We start from the raw sequence: 16071 nt of genomic DNA, 5'->3' as shown, positions 1-16071 counted from the left end.
GTTAGAGATGCTCTATCCGTTTATGAAGAACTTTTAAGAGAACAACGCAAAAGAAAAAGGCAAACAACATTAGATGCTTTTGTCACAAAAAGGCAGAACACTGAAAACGCGGAAGGCTAACTAAATATGACTGACTGAGAATTTTATTTGTTTTTTTAAGAATATTCGCTTTGTTATTTATATTTTGTTTTTATTTTTGCAAGAAATAATAATGTGGTATTAATTTGGGCTTTAAGAAATAAATGTTTGGTTTTATTTTTATTAAAAAAACATACTTTTTAAATTTAATACCTAACCAATTTCCCAGCCATCTTCCCCTAACCCCAATATTTACATCGCCTCGTTTAGCGCTGTTTCATAAGCCTCGTTTAGCGCTGTTTCGCATTACGCTCTACTTTGATGGAACGTATCCCCCGCGTTAAGCGGGGTCTTACTGTACTCAGTTTTACGTCTTCTGCGTCCTGCGAATTTACGCCGGCGTCAAAAAAGTTACGTCAAATACGTCGGGAGCGTTCTCGTGTGGACGGGCCTTTAGCTTCGTGTAGAGTTCCAGGGGTTGTGACTCAGATAATATACTCTAAGGTTTTAATAAGCCACTAAAGCACCAGAGGTGATAACTTGTTTTTCACTGTTTTAAGTCTCACTAGATGCGAAGAATGAGTTTTACATGAATTTTTACATTTTTGTGTTTTATCTTGTGACCACGGTAAGGGTTAATGAAAGGAAATAACTCGCTTCAATATCCAGAGATAATTTTTAAGGGTAAGTAGCCAGTTATAAGCAATTAAATTAGGTATTATATAACATTAGTAATTATGAATTTACATGCCACTATTAAATTTTATTTATTTTTTTAAAAATATTTATTAAAAAAGTCCCTATTAAAATCACAGCCTAATAAAATTTCACATTTTAAAATACTTGTAATTTATGACATTGATTCTAAAATGATATTAGGATAATTATACATTAAAAGCTACAAAACATTTATTATGTTTTGTAGCAACAACACTCGAAAAAATATTCATGCGCTTTTTAATTTGAAGCCTTCCCAGACATTTTGGCTAATTTACATCGATTTCCTTCTCTTTAAGCATTTTTTCTAACAATTAGAAATTTGTCTCAATACGCAAAAGAAATGTCCTCACTAGTTTCTGCGTGTTTTATCTCCTAACCTGTCAGCCTCTCCACAATATACCTATGACGATCGATCCAATGTGGCTTTAATTTCGTTGTCATCAACTGATCTTCAATAAGCTGGACGTACTTAATCGAACAAAACTGATTGGTGAGCATTATAGCGGTAAATTAGGAAAAGTTTTCAAATCCAACCTAGTACAAAGCAATGTAGAAGGAAATGGTCAGTTACATAATCGTACATCTAATTTCTTTGAACTTGATAATCAGAAATTCATTCGAGGGCAATTAATTACCATTTTAACTGAGCAGGACATTTTCCTACATGCTCTTTTAGGTCTCTAGCTCATACACCATACTTTTTTGTGCGGAGGGGGAGGAACTTTGAGTATGTTGTGTTCATGATGTCCCCGTGATCTCGAAAATTTTATTGTTACCGTTATAGAAATAATACTAATTAGAGCTAAGCGTTAGGCATTTTGCTACTCTGCGAGCTCTAAAGTCTACTATCCTGTGCCTCCCTAAATTCTAAAGATTAAAATTTTGTTACCACTAAATTCTGCTTCTCAATTATTCTCCTAAATTCTACAAACTTTCAAATTCCTGAATATTTTGGCTCAGTTCTTTAAATTCTAAAATTTTTGCCTTCCCTAAATTATGCCGTCTTATGAGGCATCACAGCCGGCTCTGGCTCTGAAACGAGTCCATGATACATATACTAGAATAAATGTAGCTTGAATTTCATTATCATCTTGATAATGTTCTTGCGATAAAGGAAATCCCATAAAACATTTGTACATAAATTCTATAAAATTTTCCTTTAATTTCATGCATTACTAGTTATTCCGTATTTCTATCTAAAATGCAAAAACAAAGACATTTGAAATCGAATCAATAATCAATATTATTAAGCGCACCTGCTGTGAAATATAAAATAAATATTAGAAGATATGAAAAATGCGCAATTTCAAGAACTTTATTAATTATGTTTTAATATTCAGATTAGAATTTTTATGTGAATAACAATTAAATGAAAGTAATTATTAAACTTACCGTTTGTTCTGGTATTTCAGGTTGATAGGGAGTTATAACTCGGGTCTCATTGATTCGCTTATATTTACGGAATTCAGAAAAACCAGGCTGAAACAGATAATTGTAAAATTCAAGAAGTTTAGAAGCCTAATAATTGTCTAATAATTAAAAACTTAAATGAGTAAGAAATAGTCGTTGATTAGTTTCGTCGAAGCTTCAGAGGGACTTATCTCTAATAAAAGTGCAGTCAGCAAAAAATTTCTCGATTATTTCTCTGCTTTTTTCATTCTTCCCCGTGTTTACTGCTAAACTGCATAAAGTTATTCCAGCAATTATTTTGTCTTGTACGAGGAAACTTTTTTTCCTCAAATTAATGTAAAAAGTAACGATAGATAAATAGCATAGCCTCGGAAGAAAGCACAGTATGATTGATTTGTTGGTGAATTCTAATGCTTTCGTTTTTTTTTTTTTTCGGGGGGGGGGTGTCCTATACAATGGTTTTTCTGATATAATTTTTTTACATAATACAAATATATATGGTTATCATTTCATCTTCTGAAATTTTGTTTTATTGATATAATTTTATTTCTATCGCATAATTAACACATTTCTTCGAACTTAATTCACTAGACAATTTCATATATAGTCTATTTTTTAATTTCATATACTAAGATGAATTTCGTGAATGTCAGTTTTCGTTAATTTATTTACCAATTTACTCTCTTATAAACGAAATATTGTGAAACACTGCCATACCTTTACACGACATATATCATTACAAATATATATATATATATATTTACAGAAGGAACCAAAGAAAGAAACAGTAAGAGACACTTTACCAAAATCTCTACCATATTTTCGAATATTTTAACTTTCATTCATCTCGAACACAGAAATTTCTTCATAATATACTATATCAGTTAAATGTTCCTTACTAATACACATTTAATTAGGAATAATGCCTTTTCAATACAAAATTGCACCCAAATAATTGTTCCATTTTCTTATAATTGTATGTATACGTTTGCATTATGCGATTATTAACAGATTCTTTCTATGCATTTTCGACAACTGTAATTTAATTAATGTTGCTAAATATTACTTTTTTATTCAGGATAAAAACTCCAAAGATTATCTAAATCACTCAAATTTTACTGCATTATTTCCTCAGTACAGAATACCTATCTTAGAACTGTTTTATTATTATTAAAAACTAAATACAAAATAAGAATGCTCCACTGTAGAATATTTACTGTTTTATCCAAAATGAGGATAGAACCTTCACCAAATTTAAGTTATTTACCCAGAATTCCAAACAAGTTTTAGAAAACGTGCTGTACAAAGCAACTTATTTACGTAAAAATGAGTCTTAACAGATTCTTATCGACTTCAGAATTACTATCAGTGGAAAGAATCTGAAGTTCACTTTATCTAGCCTTGTCAGTATACACGTAAAAACCAAGAATCATTGGAAACCATCAATCAGCAGTTTAAATACATTTAATACTGATTCAACTAATTTAACTTTCAATTAGCATATTTAAAAGATAAGCATATTTATGAGATGGATTATTCAATTAGTCATAAACATTATTGAGGGAATTAAATATCCAAGATCGACGTACCCACTGTAGTGCCTGGTCCTCCGAAACTGTAACCCTGAAAATAGGTAGCGCCCTCTAGGCGGAAAAAACGGTAAGTTGGAGACTGGCTTTCGGTGGGAGAGGCCGGTTGCTCAGTATGCACAGTGTAGTAATTTTATAAATTTAACAATCCTACCTTTTTATATATTTCTATTTGTACAAAGTGCACATAGTTTACGTTGATGGTGTGAATAAATTAAAAGATAAATCTGAGTCTATTAATTACGCCACCGGACACGGCTGGATCCTACACTGTCGCAGTACGACACGATTAGAATCGAAACTAATGCTTCAACGGAGAAAAGGTAAGTGATTTATACTTACCTATTATTTTAAAGTGACTTTAAATTTAGTTACGTAAACTGTATAATGAGATAAATTATAAGTTACTATAATAGTTTGAGAACTAATTAGCGCTATATTACGAAGTTATAAGAAAGTCTCAAAATGTTCTCGGTTAAAGGTCTCAAGAAACAAGATTTAGTTTTATTGGCAAAAGAACTAGGTCAGAATGCTAATGAAAGTCTTAAACTCACAGAACTGAAAGATACAATTACTAACAGTAATGATTATAAAACTGATCCTGAATTCGTTAAATCTGTGCTAATATCCATAATTGATGATAGGAAATGAGCTGAAGAATTAGAAAAGTTTAAATTGGAAAAAGAACACGAATTAGAAATCGCAAAACTTAGAGCTTCGCCTAATTTTAATCTTTCGGATAACACATCGTTAGAAAATTTAATTAAAAGCATAAAAGCTTTAACGATATCCGTTCCGACTCGTTCGGAATCTTGGACACTTTATTTGGCTTAATCCTAGTATCCGGTGCACACGGTATTTGACTACTTTTGGCGACTTTATGATGAGCAGTGAAAACGGGACATATATGATGAGTAGTTAACGAGTCATTCAAAGAAAATATATATTTAAACATAGTATATACTATGTATATAGTATATATACTATGTGTACTATGTGTGTATATATATAGACGTTCTTTGGGTCATTTTTGGTGTTGGCGATAATTTTCAAAGTCGCGCCAAGGCTGCACCGTATACTAGGATTTTACCCTTTATTTCTCTTCGCTGGAAAGATCATTTAAGATTAAAAATGTACCAGAAGAATACAAAGCCGAAATTTTGATAAATCTTTTAGGTGAAAATGCAACAAACGCTTTGATTTATGTTAGTGAAGATGATGTCAAAAATTACGAAGCAGTTAAGAATAAAATCTTAAAAGAATATCAGCCAACTGCTCAAGCATGTTTGGATATGTTTCGAAAGGCTAAACGTCAGTCAGGGGAAACACATGCACAATTTGCAGCACGGTTAATGACACAGTGGAAATACTATTGCACTTTAAGGAATGCGAATGATTTAAATACTATCCATGTTTTATTGTAGCCGATAAATTAATGCAAACTCTTGATCACGAGACAGCCATGCATATAAATGTAAAACAAGGCGATACTTGGTTAAAACCTGCGGAAATCGGAAAGGAATGTGACACGTTCTTCGCTTGTAAGATAAAATCTTTAAATGATATCGGTAGTTATTCTCAGAAAACACCGAATATTGAAACCAAAAGTACCCGCTATGTACCCCCTCCTATGCGAAGACCGGATGGTTTGCCCAAAATTACTAAATTAAAAAAGGATTGTTATATTTGTGGATCTTTCCAACATATAGCTAAAGACTGTCAGAAGAAATTTAAACACGAAAATCAAAATAAAACTACTTCCGAAAGTAATAAATCACAGAAAAGTGACGCGGTTGTGGCCCAGATTAATGCAGAATACCTCGAGAAGAAACAAGTCGAAGTTCAGCCTTTGCAATATGTGAAAATATTAGTTGAAAATAAAGAAATTGATGCTATTATCGATTCAGATACACAAATTCCGGTATTAAACAGTAATATTGTACCGTCAACCGATCAAGATAATGGAAAAATGAAGTTAATAACTGCATTTGGCGAAGAAATAGAAGCGAAATTAATAAAATTATTTATGTAACTGAAAGATGAGGATTCTGATTTATTAAGCTACCCGGTAGACATTTTGGCGGCGGTAACAGATCGCTTGAACGTAGATTGTTTATTACCCATACAGACCTTTGAACTCTTGCGCGACGGATGCGGTTTGAAAGGGGGAAACAAATTTAACGGGGGAAATGAATTTGGAAAGCGAAACAAATAAATGTTTAGACTACGTAAATACGCCTGAAATAAACATTCCTCAGCCATATGAAGAAACTAAAATAAGAAATAGGGATAATTGAGATGCCAGCACACATTCAGTAACGACTCCAATACAGATATTAGAAAATAATTAACGTAATGATGTATTAAAATTTCGAGAGGATCAGATGTCTTGCCCGACTTTAGAAGAAGTCAGAATTAATTTAAAGCAGGGGAAAAGAAATTTTGTGAAACTTGAAAATATAATTTTTCATAAGGATAAAGTAATGGGAGATTCGGTTCAGCAGTTAGTTCTTCCAAAGAGTCGAAGAAAAGATGTTTTAAAATTAGCACATGAATCTGTTTTCGGGGCTCACATGAGAATAAAGAAAACAAAAGAGAGAATCAGATATAATTTCTACTGGCCCAATATGAATAATGATATTACCGAATATTGCCTATCTTGCGAACCATGTCAGTTAAGAAGTACCGAAAAAATAACTGATAGAATTCCTATTACCCCAGTTCTAAGACCTTATTTACCATTCGAAGTTGTTAATATCGATATTATAGGTCCTATAGAACCTCCGTCTGCTAGAAAACATAATGTTTTATGTTTAATGGATCAACATTCACGGTGGCCAGAAGGCCATTCCATTACGTTCTTTAACGGCAAAAGCTACTTGTGATGCTCTGTTGGAAATATTTACAAGAACTGGTATTCCGAAAATTATAGCAAGTGACCAAGGAACTAACTTTATTTCTCAACTGACACAAGAATTTATCAAGCGTCTTGGATGTCATACTAGATTTTCAGTTCCAGGATATCCAGCTAGTAATGGACTTGTCGAGAGGTACAACCGAGTTTTGAAAAACGCTCTACATCACATCATCCGCATGGATCCATCTAATTGGGATAAGTATCTACCATATTTGCTCTTTGCTTATCGCGAGGTTCCCAATTCTACTACAGGGGTTTCTCCGTTCAAGTTAATGTATGGTCGAGAGATACGTGGTCCACTGAGTGTTTTGAAATCTAGTTGGAGTGGTGAAATACCGATACCCTTAAATATGAAGCAATCAGTTGTTGATTATTTACAAGAAATGAAAATAAACTTAGAACGAGCAGCTGATCAAGCATCCTTGATAGCATCTGAGAAACAGGCAGCTTTAATCGAATTAGTTTAATCGTCGAGCTATACCTAAAGAATTCAAAGTAGGAGACAAAGTTTATTTGCTTATTCCCGATTCGTCCAATAAACTTTATGCAAGATGGACTGGTCCAGGGAAGATTATAAAATACTGTTCACCTCATTCACATAAAGTCAAACTTTCAGATGGGAAAGTAAAACATGTTCACGTGAATAAAATCAGAAAGTATATAGCTAGAGTAAATGCTGTGGGAGTTATTTTCGAAAACGAAGAAGAATTTGGAGAGATTCATCCAACTCCGCAAGCTTCTTCTCAAGATATGGAAGTTGTTCTCCAAAAATTGCAACTTGAACATTTAACGGTGATCAACAGCAGCAAATTAAGCAATTCATAAGAAAGCACGAATCGTTATTTACAGGTAAAGTGAAAATTGCAAAGGTAGGTTTTCACAAAATAAAATTAAAACCCAATCAAGAAAGGAAAAAGCCACATATCTACCGGATTCCTGAAACTTTAAAATCCAGAGTTGATGAACAAATTGAAGAGCTGTTAGAACTTGATTTAATAGAAGAAAGCAGTGAAGAAATTGCATATCGTATAGTTTGTGTAAACAAGAAAGACGGGAGGAATTCGACTGTGTGTTGATTACCGTGCATTGAATTCTGTGACAATTACTGATGATTTTCCTATGCAAAATGCTTCAGAACTTATACATTCAATAGGACAAGCTAATATAATATCAACACTGGATTTACTAAGAGGTTATTGAGCTATTCCTATGGATCCTGAAAGTCGTGATTACACTTCGTTTAAAACCCATCGACAACAGTACAGATTCAAAGTTGTGAGTTTTGGTCGGAAAAATGCTGCAGCAACCTTTCAAAGGGAAATCAATAAAGCACTCCATGAATACAAAGACTTTGCCAGAGCATATATTGATGACATCGCAATATTTTCAAAAAACTGGAAATCTCATATGGTTCATTTGGATATGATACTCACTAAGTTGGAAGAGCTTCGTTTTACAGTCAATATCAGCAAATGTGATTTTGCCAAACCGCAAATCAAATATTTGGGTCATGTAATCGGATCTGGAAAACATCAAGCCGATCGTGAGAAGATAGAAGCAATTTCCAGATTATCAAAACCGAAGACCAAGAAGACACTCAGAAGTTTATTAGGTCTATGTAACTATTATAGGGACTATATTCCAAAATATTCTGAATTAGTATATCCACTTACTGAACACACAAAGAAGAAGATACCTGAGGAAATACCATGGAAAGAAGAGCACGATATTGCTTTCGAGGAACTCAAGAATGCTCCGATTAAAGCTCCATCGTTGTATACACCAGTTTTGGGACAACCATTCATTATACATTGTGATGCATCACAAATAGGAGTTGCAGCATGTTTGTCACAAAATTTCAATGAACGCAATTATCCCATAGCCTATGCAAGTCAGAAGTTAACTCGAGCTCAGCAATCGTGGTCTACTATAGAAAGAGAAGCATATGCTATTGTGTGAAGTTTGAAAAAATTTGAAACCTGGGTTTTTGGATCCAAAGTTGAACTTTACACCGACCATAATCCTTTACCTTACCTGACAAAATGTGCACCGCAATCATCTAGATTACAACGTTGGGCTTTTGCTTAGCAAAAATACGAAATAGACATGAAGCATCTACCAGGAATCAAAATGGGTAACGCAGATGCTTTATCCAGACTGATAGAAGGTTGAATATCCTTTTTTTTTTTTTATTTATGTCTTTTCATAGACCAAAAACATTTATGGACAATTCATAAAGACTTTAATTTTGGTGGTTAGATTAATTGTTAATTTTCTTATTTTCTTTAAAGCTAACTGCAAGATATATCTTTACTAAGTAATATTTGTAAAGTTATTGAAATTAGTTACTTACAGCAATTAGATGATTTAAATGTAGCATTCTTAACCATTTAGAAGTTTTTCTTTAAAATGTATACTTGTAAGAGTTAACTCTTTTGTTATGCAAATGTTGTAATATTTTACATTTACTTTTAGTTGATTAGTATTTATAATGTTGAATTGTGAGCACCAGGCTTTGTTATCAGAATGTGTTTGGACATCCTGCCCAACCACAATCTTAGGTGGAAGGTGTAGTGCCTGGTTCTCCGAAACTGTAATTCTGAAAATAGGTAGCGCCCTCTAGGCGGAAAAAACGGTAAGTTGGAGACTGGCTTTCGGTGGGAGAGGCCGATTGCTCAGTATGCTCAGTGTAGCAATTTTATAAATTTAACAGTCCTACCTTTTTATATATTTCTATTTGTACAAAGTGTATATAGTTTACGTTGATGGTAGATAATTTAGATAAATCTGAGTCTATTAATTACGCCGCCGGACACGGCTGGATCCTACACCCACTAAGAACATTCCACTCATTAGGAATAGTAAAACTTTATGTATATTTCCATGAAATGTGAAATCTTGTAATGCATTAGTATAAAACCTGAGTAAGAAAATATTTCCTATAAGCAGTATACGGTTAAAAAGGGTATTCTTATGATAACTTATTAACCTTTAAAAAGTAAGAGTAAGATAATGAAAAACTGTTTTCAGAACTTTTCTTCATTTTCTAAATCTACCCTTTTATATGAAGGAGAAAATTAAGTGAAACTCCCATTTTTTCCCTATGAAGGCCTGCCCATTTTCCCTAATAGACGAAAACTAGAATATTTCATTTTTCCATAGATTTGGCTTTAGACTTACTTTCATCTGAATTACTTTTATCTAAATTAGGATATGTACATATCCTAATAATGGTAGTTTAACAGGCTCTCACCTCCCTAATCTCTAATCGCTTGTTTGCCAATTTAAAAATAAGAGAACTATCCCTCATACCTTAGATGATTCATTTTAATAAGTTTGGATATATTGGCATCGTCTTGGAAAACGTAATGCTAAATTTCTAAAAACGTGAAACGTGTTTTATATATGAAATATGCTTACAATTATATAAAATGTAATTAACTTTTGAACATTTTAATGTATTTTTAAGTAGGTCCTTGAACAGTCTAGTCTATTTTCTATATATAATATAGGTTATACAGCTTTTCACTGTGTAACTGTAGTATTATGTGAAATGTATGGATGCTGCGCTTCGAATATGGCACTTATAATAGTTTTGAAGAGTCAAAAAATGTTAAGTAATATGGGTATAAAATTTAATTGATTCGATGTAATAATTTGCATACGAAAAATATAAACTTCTATTTTCGGAAAAAATACCAGAAATGTGTCAAATTATGTGATAAACCTGGTTGGTCTTCGAATTCGACTGAAGTAATATGACTTTACATAAGAATATATAAAATTTCCTATGGGAATTGAGATTTTGAAAATATTTTCATATTTTTGATACTGATTCATAGCACTGATACTGATTTGATACTGATTCATGCACATAGTTCAAGCAGTTATGATATATCATTATTATTCATAAATTTTCCTGAAGGATGAAAAATATTTGATTTATTTCTTGAAATTGTTCATGATTTCTTTCATTCAGTAAACATCTGCAATTAAACTCGCACGGCACTCTCTAATTAATGTAAGATCATAGATATTCTTTGAAAAAGACTGGGATATTTTCTAAAATCTACGAAATAGTATGGTATGAAACGATAAAAATCTTGGATGAAGTTCAGTATATTTTCGCTCTCATTATTGAAAATCTCTTCCTAAATTCTGAAATAGTGATGTTTTTACTCTTATTATTTTCAATATTTCATACTTTATGAATTAAATAACTGTATAGATGTACTAAATATTATTGAATGTGTAAATACACTCATGTCCATAAATTAAGGATAATGCAAAATCAGGCAAAGGAAGAGTAAGAATCAAAACAAAGTTGACTTATTTGTAAAGCTTATTTATTAAACAAAAGGTAAAGAGCAAAAAAAGTGCTATATGTTTAATATTATTAAAAAATTAGCGATGTTTTCTCCCTGGAGCAAATTACCCCAAAAAAAAAAAAAAAACTATTCACAAAAAAACCAATATTACATGGTTGGTATGACTGTTAATACATTGTATGTCTCTCAGACGATGCAATACAGTCCGTACAACGCCTAGGAATGCTGAGTATAAAATTATCGATCTGATCTTGGGGGATATTACACCACTCAAAAAGCAATGCTCTCCGAAGTTCCGGTAGACATGTAGGAGGAGGTTGACGGGCTGCAACTTGTCGGCCATGCATGTCCCACACGTGCTCTACTGGATTCAAGTACAGTGAGAATGTTGGCCAGTCCATACGGGTGATATCCTCCGATTGAAGGCATTCGTTTACGATGTTTGCACGGTGAGGACGGGAGTTGTCATCCATAAACACAAATTGTGCGCCCATGGTGCCCCGAAACAAACATACATGTTGTTCCAGAATGACGTCCCGATAGATTTGGCTTGTCATGGTTCCAATTTGAACATGCAGGTCTGTTCTGGAACCCAGAATAATTCCACCCCAAACGAGCACTCCTGCACCACCGTAACGGTGTCGTTCAATGATGTTTTTTTGATGGTAACGGGTACCTGGAGCTCTCCATATCAAAGTCCCGAGAGAATCAGACTGCAAGCTAAACCTGGACTCGTCGGAAAACTGTTGCGGTGTACACAATGCATGTTCTCTACTCCAGCCTAACCGCAGGCGAAAGTGAGTTGCAGTAAGTGGAACGCATTTGACAGGTCTACGAGCATATAGACCAATCTGCCCTAAGCGTCTGTACAGTATGCCTTGAAATTGTCGTACTTGTGGCTGAAGAGAGCTGACGAGACAGGTCTGAGGCTGTGCTCCGCCTGTTTCTTTTGGCAGTAACTGCCAAATACCGGTCCTCATTCGGCGTTGTAACTCTGGGGCGACCTGGGCTGTAACGTCTGCTCACATTACTATCATCTTGGAATCGTTATCAAAGCCTGGAGATGACCACATAATTCTACCACGTAAAAAATCATCCAAATGCGTCCTTTGTGTCATAACTATTCGGTTATTGCACTGAAATGCTTATAAAGCGCCTGCAAACAATTTTACTTCTTTGCCTGTATTCCTTATATATCACTCTCTTACACTCTCGTCATTGTGACGTACCATCGGTGTCATCTGGTTACTTCCTGAAATTTGCATATGATTCTTGGAAGATGTGCGTAATGATTTTAGAGGTGATATATTTATTTTAGAGTTCGATTTCCGCGTGACTCCGAATTATCCTTAATTTATGGACATGAGTGTATTTATTAATTGGTTGGATTCATTTAAATGATTTAGAAGTACAGGAGCGACATGTTAGGCAGTTTCTTTCAGAAATATATCCGTATCTGAAAACTCTGCAGATACTAATTCGCCTTACTGAAATTTATCTAAATTTAACCGTATACTGCTTATAGGAAGTAATTTGTTACTCAGGTTTTATACTAATGCATTACAATATTTCACATTTCATGGATATATGCATAAAGTTTTACTGTTCCTAATGAGTGGGATGTTCTTGGTGGTTACGTGGGTCTTGGATATTTAATTGCATTTCCTCCCAATAAGGTTTGTGACTAATCTAATAACATGTAGCATAAATATGCTTATCTTTTAAATATCCTAACTGAAAGTTAATTAAAATTAGTTGAATCAATATTAAATGTACCTAAAGTATACTGCACCAGTGATTCTTGGTTTTTATGTGTATAGTGACAATGCTTGACAAAATGAACTTCAGAGTTTTCCCACTGATAGTAAATCTGAATTTGTTGTTTTTGTAACATGCGTTTTCGGCGGCGTTGTTTTGGATGACAACCATCTTGAAAACATTGCTTCTTGGCGTGAAAACTGTAATATTTAATAATTTGTAAATGGCAACATTTAATATTTAGTAACTTGTAATTGGCAACACTTTTGGATACTGATATGAAAATAGAACAATGCTGATATTGCAGGTCTCTTTAATATTATACATTCTATTATTATAAATAAGTAGTTTATAAAAACTAAAAGTGCACCTTCATTATTCTATATGGTGTCAGGAGTATTTTGCTCTCAAAATGGAAAGTTTAAAACCACCAGAGCCGATGAAATTTGATGGAAATCTTGCTTCAAATTGGCAGATATGGCTGCAATCATTCGAAATATATAAAGTAGCTAGCGGATTACATAATAAAGAAGAGAAGGTAAGAGTTAATACTTTTCGTCATGTAATAGGAATTTGTGGTGTTGAAATATATAATACATTTCCTATGGAAGAAGTTAAAGAAATGAAATTAAGACAAAATTTACGAAATTTTGTATTCCCAAGAAAAACATTACATATGTGTGTATGTGATTATGGCAAAGCCTCGAGGGCTGTCTGCCTAAGGGAAGGAATGCCTTCGTGGAGGACTTTCTAAGGGAAACTGGCTCGTATACACGTTACACATGGGGAAAACCACGAAAGCGCCCATGCAGCCAGCCCGTTCGCGGAATTCGAACCACGGACCGAACTACCAGCGTTCAACGGCTTTACCGCTCGTCCGCTGGTGGGTCATTACATATGAAAGACATTTATTCTTTACTAGAAATCAAACCGCGTCAGAAACCATAGATGAATATGTATGTAACTGACCTCCAAAATAAAGCTCGAACATGCGAGTTTGCACAATTAACGGATAGTTTAATATAGGATAAAATTGTTTGTGGTATTAAAGACGATATAGGGAGAGCAAGATTGTTACATGAAACAGAATTAACACGTTAGAAAAAGCTCTTGATATATGCAGATCTGCTGAAATAAGTGCACATCAAATGAAAATCATAAAAGATGAGAAAACTGTTGTAAACTTAGTGAAAAAGAAACTAAGTAAACATGAATGGGCAAATCCTGAACTGAATGGGCAAATTCAATTTTCACAGTTGTCAAATTTAACAAAAATAAGAATATGTTTAGATCCTAGAGATTTAAATAAAGCTATAAAACGAAAACATTATCCGACGTTAACCATTGACGAAGTTGTCACTAGAATGCCAAATGCAAAAATATTTTCTGTTTTAGATGTAAAAAGTAACGATTAAATAGCATAGCCTCGGAAGAAAGCGCAGTATGATTGATTTGTTGGTGAATTCTAATGCTTTCATTTTTTTTTCGGGGGGGGGGGGTTCCTATACAATGGTTTTTCTGATATAATTTTTTTACATAATACAAATATATATGGTTATTATTTCATCTTCTGAAATTTTGTTTTATTGATATAATTTTATTTCTAGCGCATTTCTTCGAACTTAATTCACTAGACCATTTCATATGTAGTCTATTTTTTAATTTCATATACTAAGATGAATTTAGTGAATGTTAGTTTTCGTTAATTTATTTACCAATTTACTCTCTTATAAACGAAATATTGTGAAAGGCCTCGAGGGCTATCTGCCTAAGGTGAGGAATGCCTTCGTGGAGGACTTTCTAAGGGAAACTGGCTCGTATACACGTTACACATGGGGAAAACCACGAAAGCGCCCATGCAGCCAGCCCGTTCGCGCAATTCGAACCACGAACCGAACTACCAGCGTTCAGCGGCTTTACCGCTCGTCCGCTGATGGGCCATTACATATGAAAGACATTTATTCTTTACTAGAAATCAAACCGCGTCAGAAACCATAGATGAATATGTATGTAACTGACCTTCGAAATAAAGCTCGAACATGCGAGTTTGCACAATTAACGGATAGTTTAATAAAGGCTAAAATTGTTTGTGGTATTAAAGATGATGTAGGGAGAACAAGATTGTTACATGAAACAGAATTAACGTTAGAAAAGCTCTTGATATATGCAGATCTTCTGAAATAAGTGCACATCAAATGAAAATCATAAAAGATGAGAAAACTGTTGTAAACTTAGTGAAAAAGAAACTAAGTAAACATAATAAGAATACCTACAAAGAGTTAAATACGGAGAAATAAAAGATAAAAGTTTGTTCTAAATGTGGAACATCTCATGAGTATGGAAAGTGTCCAGCATATGGAAAAATCTGTCATAAGTGTAAAAAGGAAAATCATTTCAGGAATCTGTGTAAAAGCTATATAATAAAAAATGAAGCAGTCAAGGTAAACAAACAAACAAACAAAAAAAAAAAAAAAAAAAGTCAAATTAAATTAATAAATCATGACTCTGAGGAAGAGTTAGAATTTTATGTCGGCACATTAAACCTTAATTCAGATAACAAGGAAGAGAAATAGACTGTTGACGTTAATGTAAATAAAAATAAACTAAATTTGTAGTTGGATACTGGAGCAATGTGCAATGTTGTTTCTAAAAGCAAAGTGAAATTGCTAATTGTTCCGATACAGAAGTCTGAAATTAAAAGATTAGTTACATTCTCTGGGAATAAAATGGATACTTTAGGAAAAGTATTTAACTGCCAATATGGAAAAAAAATAATTATGTTGTGGAATTCCAAGTTATTGACAAAGAAGTACTTTCTACACGTATATTAGGATTAAAATTATGTTTGCAACTAGGTTTGATTCAAAAAGTAATGTCTGTTTCACTGAAGACTTACTAGAGGAATACAAAGATGTATTTGAAGGCTTCGTTTGTTTGAATGGAGAATATAAAATCCAGTTAAAACAAGATGCAACACCAGTAATTCATCCTCCAAGAAAAATACCCATAGCTATATGAGATAAAATTAAGAAAGAATTACATAGAATGGAAAATTTAAATGTTATTGAAAAAGTGAAAGAACCAACTGAATGGGCAAATTCAATGGTCACAGTTGTCAAATTTAACAAAAATAAGAATATGCTTAGATCCCAGAGATTTAAATAAAGCTATAAACGAGAACATTATCCGACGTTAACCATTGACGAAGTTGTCACTAGAATGCCAAATGCAAAAATATTTTCTGTTTTAGATGCTAATAGTGCTTTTTGGC

At 33.3% G+C, this 16071-nt stretch overlaps 1 protein-coding gene across 2 annotated transcripts in view; it reads right to left on the bottom strand.

The window, feature by feature from the left end:
* LOC118190852 (dynein axonemal heavy chain 6-like) overlaps positions 1 to 16071 on the bottom strand; it is a 77255-nt gene that overhangs the window by 43618 nt on the left and 17566 nt on the right. For both annotated transcript variants that reach the window (XM_085817063.1, XM_085817062.1), the window contains exon 3: positions 2191 to 2277. In XM_085817063.1, the coding sequence (XP_085673189.1) occupies positions 2191 to 2277 (87 nt within the window). The remainder of the gene's footprint in view (positions 1 to 2190; positions 2278 to 16071) is intronic.

This window comes from Stegodyphus dumicola, chromosome 5, assembly GCF_044657685.1.
Source record: "Stegodyphus dumicola isolate Sdum_Otavi_A_Nest chromosome 5, ASM4465768v1".
NCBI lineage: Eukaryota > Metazoa > Arthropoda > Arachnida > Araneae > Eresidae > Stegodyphus > Stegodyphus dumicola.
Note: the sequence above shows the minus strand (reverse complement) of the source record. Positions and strands in the feature narration are given on the sequence as shown.